The 4,164-nt window shown below is 32.6% G+C and overlaps 1 protein-coding gene across 1 annotated transcript; it reads left to right on the forward strand.

The window, feature by feature from the left end:
- Window positions 1-734, forward strand: LOC109358430 (defensin-like protein 1). Its single transcript, XM_019602641.1, has 2 exons — window positions 1-188; window positions 337-734. Exons 1-2 carry the CDS (start codon window positions 134-136, stop codon window positions 510-512), a joined length of 231 nt encoding a protein of 76 aa, XP_019458186.1. The 5' UTR covers window positions 1-133; the 3' UTR covers window positions 513-734.

Consider the following 4,164-nt stretch of genomic DNA (forward strand, 5'->3'; position numbering starts at 1 on the left):
TCACCTCCTTCTTTATTTGTCCCACTGACACGTCATGCTAGTCAAATAACCTGTTCAACTAATATATAACAATAATCAAGACCAACGTTGAGTGCAAACTAACTAGGGTTTCTACAATTGAACTTCAGTGCAAATGGAGAGGAAAACACTTTGTATTTTGTTCTTGCTCCTCCTCGTCTTTGCTGCAGGTAACATAGATTCAATGTCTGATTAATGGGTTCTCTTACTTTTTTTATTTCTCGCTTAAATGTATTTTTCTTTATATCAGTAGTGTAACTAGTTTGATGATAAGTTAGTAATGAACATTTCTATTATGTGATTGATTTTGATAACTAGATAATAATGTGGGATTGAAGAGAGCAGAAGGGAGACTATGCCAGTCAAAGAGCCACAGGTTCAAGGGTTCGTGCCTTAGTCATAGCAACTGTGGACAGGTTTGCAAGAACGAAGGTTTCACTGGTGGTAAATGCAGAGGGTTTCGTCGTCGCTGTTTTTGCACCAGGAATTGTTGAAATTATTACAAGCTCCCCTTTGATACTGCTTTATTTTATATATATGTAAAAAATAAATGGCACTCTAGTTGATTCACCACATCTTGGTGCTTAGTGGTGGTGATGTATAGCTAGTGCATGCATGTTTGTGATGTTATTTGATTATCTGAGAGGAGCATTTAAGTTTGATGATTTAGTCATTATAACCCTTGTTTCATATGAATGATGCTATAGTTTTCTGGCTTTTGTTTTGTTTTGTTGAAGTTGTGCGAAAGAGCAAATAACCAATGAAAATCCACGCCATATATCATAATAAACATAAACAACGGTCATTTAACAGCGTAATTTTGAACGACACTGTTGAAAATGAGGCGGAAGAACATCAACAGCGCATAATAAAGCAAACTTGTCAATTTGTGTAACTTTAATAGCGCATTCTTGACAAAGCGCTATTGAACATAAGTAACGTTAGCGGACTTGAATGATTCATATTTAACAATACATTTGATAGAAAACATTGTTGATGTTAATATATGTAACAACACATACTTAAGGAAGCGTTGTTGAAGATGACATAATAACCACATTTGCTTACTTATGTGTTGTTGATGTTTTACGATTTTTTTAACGTTCGAGATATTAATGGTGGCAATTATGCGTCTCTTCGTTTGTTGAAATATTAATGGTTGTTCATCTATAAATATTGTGGTTAACTCAATATTCTATTTCATCAGTAATAGTATGTGTTTCTATAAGAGTATGTTCATGAAAATAGGAGGAAGAAAATACAAAGTAGTAAAAAAAAAGAGCAATACTGTAGAGAGTGAAAAAGAGAAAAAGGACCTAAATTTGTATAGAGAAGTCGAGGAAAAAATTGTGTTTCTGTTTCAGAATCATGTCAATGAGATCTTTAACAACATTTGATTTTGCAAAAGGACCCAATTTCATAAGGATGGTGGATGTCATACAAGATTTGCATTAGAAGAAGATTTAATTTGTAAAGTATTGAGTTCATTAAGCTCTTTCAATTTTTTCAAGTCATTGAAATCTTTTGATTTTCAAAACGGGCCGAGATTTCAGAAGGAAAGTGGATGTTATACAAGATTTGCGTGAGATTTGTATAGAGGAGTCGAAGAAAAAATTATTTCCTTCATTGAAATCATGTCAATGAGGTCTTTGAGAACTTTTGATTTGGCAAAAGGACCGAGATTTTGAAAGGAAATAAAAGGAAAAAAATTATTTCCTTTATTGAATTCTTTTTCATTGTATTCTTCATTTGTCAAATCATTTAGTTTATTATATTTGCATGTACCAAATCATTTAGTTCATTATAATGTATTTTGTCTCTCTCAATAAATAATAAAACAATTATTTTCGATGTTAATTTCTATTTTTTGTTAATTATTTGGATGATTATTTTCTTTAATACTTTTGATGTTCCTTATTAATAAATTAAACACAATAAACAAATTAACAATACTTAATAAATACAAAAACAAATTAACAAAATGTAATGTTTAATATTTTCCAGTTTCGTATTAATAAACACAATTATATAGTAATCTACTTCATGCCAATTTCATCTTAATTAACGTTAATTCATGTTGTATAAATATTTTCCAGATATGTAAAATGTTAATTTAACGGTGCATAACTACGAACACGCTGTTAATTTGAAAAATGAGTTCAGTTTAACAACGCATAATTAATATAGCATTGTCAATTAGATTCTATTCAACAATGCTACATATCGGTAGTGTTGTTGATGTGTTAATGAAAAATAAGTAGTAAACAACTGGATACACAGCAACAGCGTAATACTTAATATGCATTGTTGAAGATGTCAATACAATAGCGCCACTTGTAGTATGCGCGCTGTTGAAGATGTCTATTCAACATCACTATTGTTAATATGCGCTATTAAATTGGTAATACAGTTTAAATATCTAAAACATGAATCGTTCCCTCTACGCTCTCAAACTTAATCGAAAAGAAATCCTCATACTCTCAGCAAAACCTCATACTGTCAACAAACTCTCATACTCTTATAAACCTCAAAAAATTTCATCAATGGCTTCCCAAAGTGACGATCATGGTTCTCATAGTGGTGACGAAGCTACACCGACTCCACAAGAAAAGCAAATCGTTGCTCAAAAACGACCTCCACGTGGAATGACTTCCATGAAGAATGTAATTCGGTCAAGAAGTAAGGATGTGAAGATAGAAGTTCAATGGAACTCTAAAGGTCAACCATTAAACTCGAAGGGTGACAACGCATTGATAAGCTACATTGGTGTTGTTGTTAGGCAGAATCTGAAGCTAACATTCAACAAATGGAGTGATGTAGGGAATACCCCGAAGGAGCGTATTTGGAATGAAATAACAGTAAGTTTATTTTTTCAGTTTTTGTGTTTTCATGCATTGTATGTATATGTGTTACGTTTTTATGCATTGTACGTATATATGTTACGTTCTCATGCAATGTATGTATATGCATATGTTTTCATGCAATATATAATGTATATGTATTTTTATTTCAGTCAACTTTTAATGTTGGTGAGGAGCATAAGGATTATATCCTTAAATTGGCTAGCAATGCTCTCCGACAATTTTGAACTGATGCCAGAAAATTACTCAGAGATGCTGATGGAAATGTCAACCTAAAACCTCCAGCTAAATATGCAAATATCGTTGATGAAGAGGATTTGTAGACTTTTGTCACCCTACGCACACAAGACGAGTCTTTCTTGGTAAAATCATTGTCTTTGTATTGACTTTTGTATATATGCTTTTGTATAAAAATATATATGATTGTTGATATTAATGTTGTTTATTGTTTTAGAAATTAAGTAATGAAAACCACAAGAGGGCATCTAAGTCTTTATACCATATCGAGCTTCTCGAGCGGGGTATAGAGGAATCGAGGAAAAAATTGTAAGTATTGTTAATTTGTAAGTACATTATTGGTTATGTTTTGTATACATATATATCTAATTATATTATTAATGGTTTTGTTTTGTTAGTTGGAGAACAAAAGTGATACACTTATAACTCCACATGGAGTAGAACTCGATGTTCAATGAGTGGATGCCCATAAGAACAAGGATGGTGTCATCCACAATGAGGAAGTTCAAGAAGCGATAAGACCTGTTGTAAGTGCTCATTTTTAATTATAATTAATTTTCATACTTTATTTATCAAAATGTGATTAATTAACATTATGTTTTTTCTTGATTTGTGAGGTTGCTCTAAAAGAAAATGAGACAAACCCATATAGTCACATAATACTTGACAAGACACTAGGACTGCCTATCTACCCTGGCGTATTTGAGATGCATGATTTGGGGTTAGCCAGTGAACATTTGTACCACATCCAAAACGTTCAACCAAAGCCCAAATGAGCAATCAATGAAGGCGAAGGAAGTTGAGTGGCAACGACCAGCTAGTAATGTTGTCACTGTTCCTTCAACCGTCAATGAGAGTTACACTACACCTGCACCTTACAACATTCTCATTCTGATTCTCATTCCTGAGGTAATTTAGTTAACTTATTTTAATTTAGTCGTTAACTAATTATATGTTTTAACTTACGTACAGGGAATCAGTTTTTGCAAACTTTTCCTGGATACCCCAACTAGCCGAGTAGTGGGTGTTGGTAAAGTGCACAAATCGG

Source organism: Lupinus angustifolius, chromosome LG01 (assembly GCF_001865875.1).
Source record: "Lupinus angustifolius cultivar Tanjil chromosome LG01, LupAngTanjil_v1.0, whole genome shotgun sequence".
Taxonomy (NCBI): Eukaryota; Viridiplantae; Streptophyta; class Magnoliopsida; order Fabales; family Fabaceae; genus Lupinus; species Lupinus angustifolius.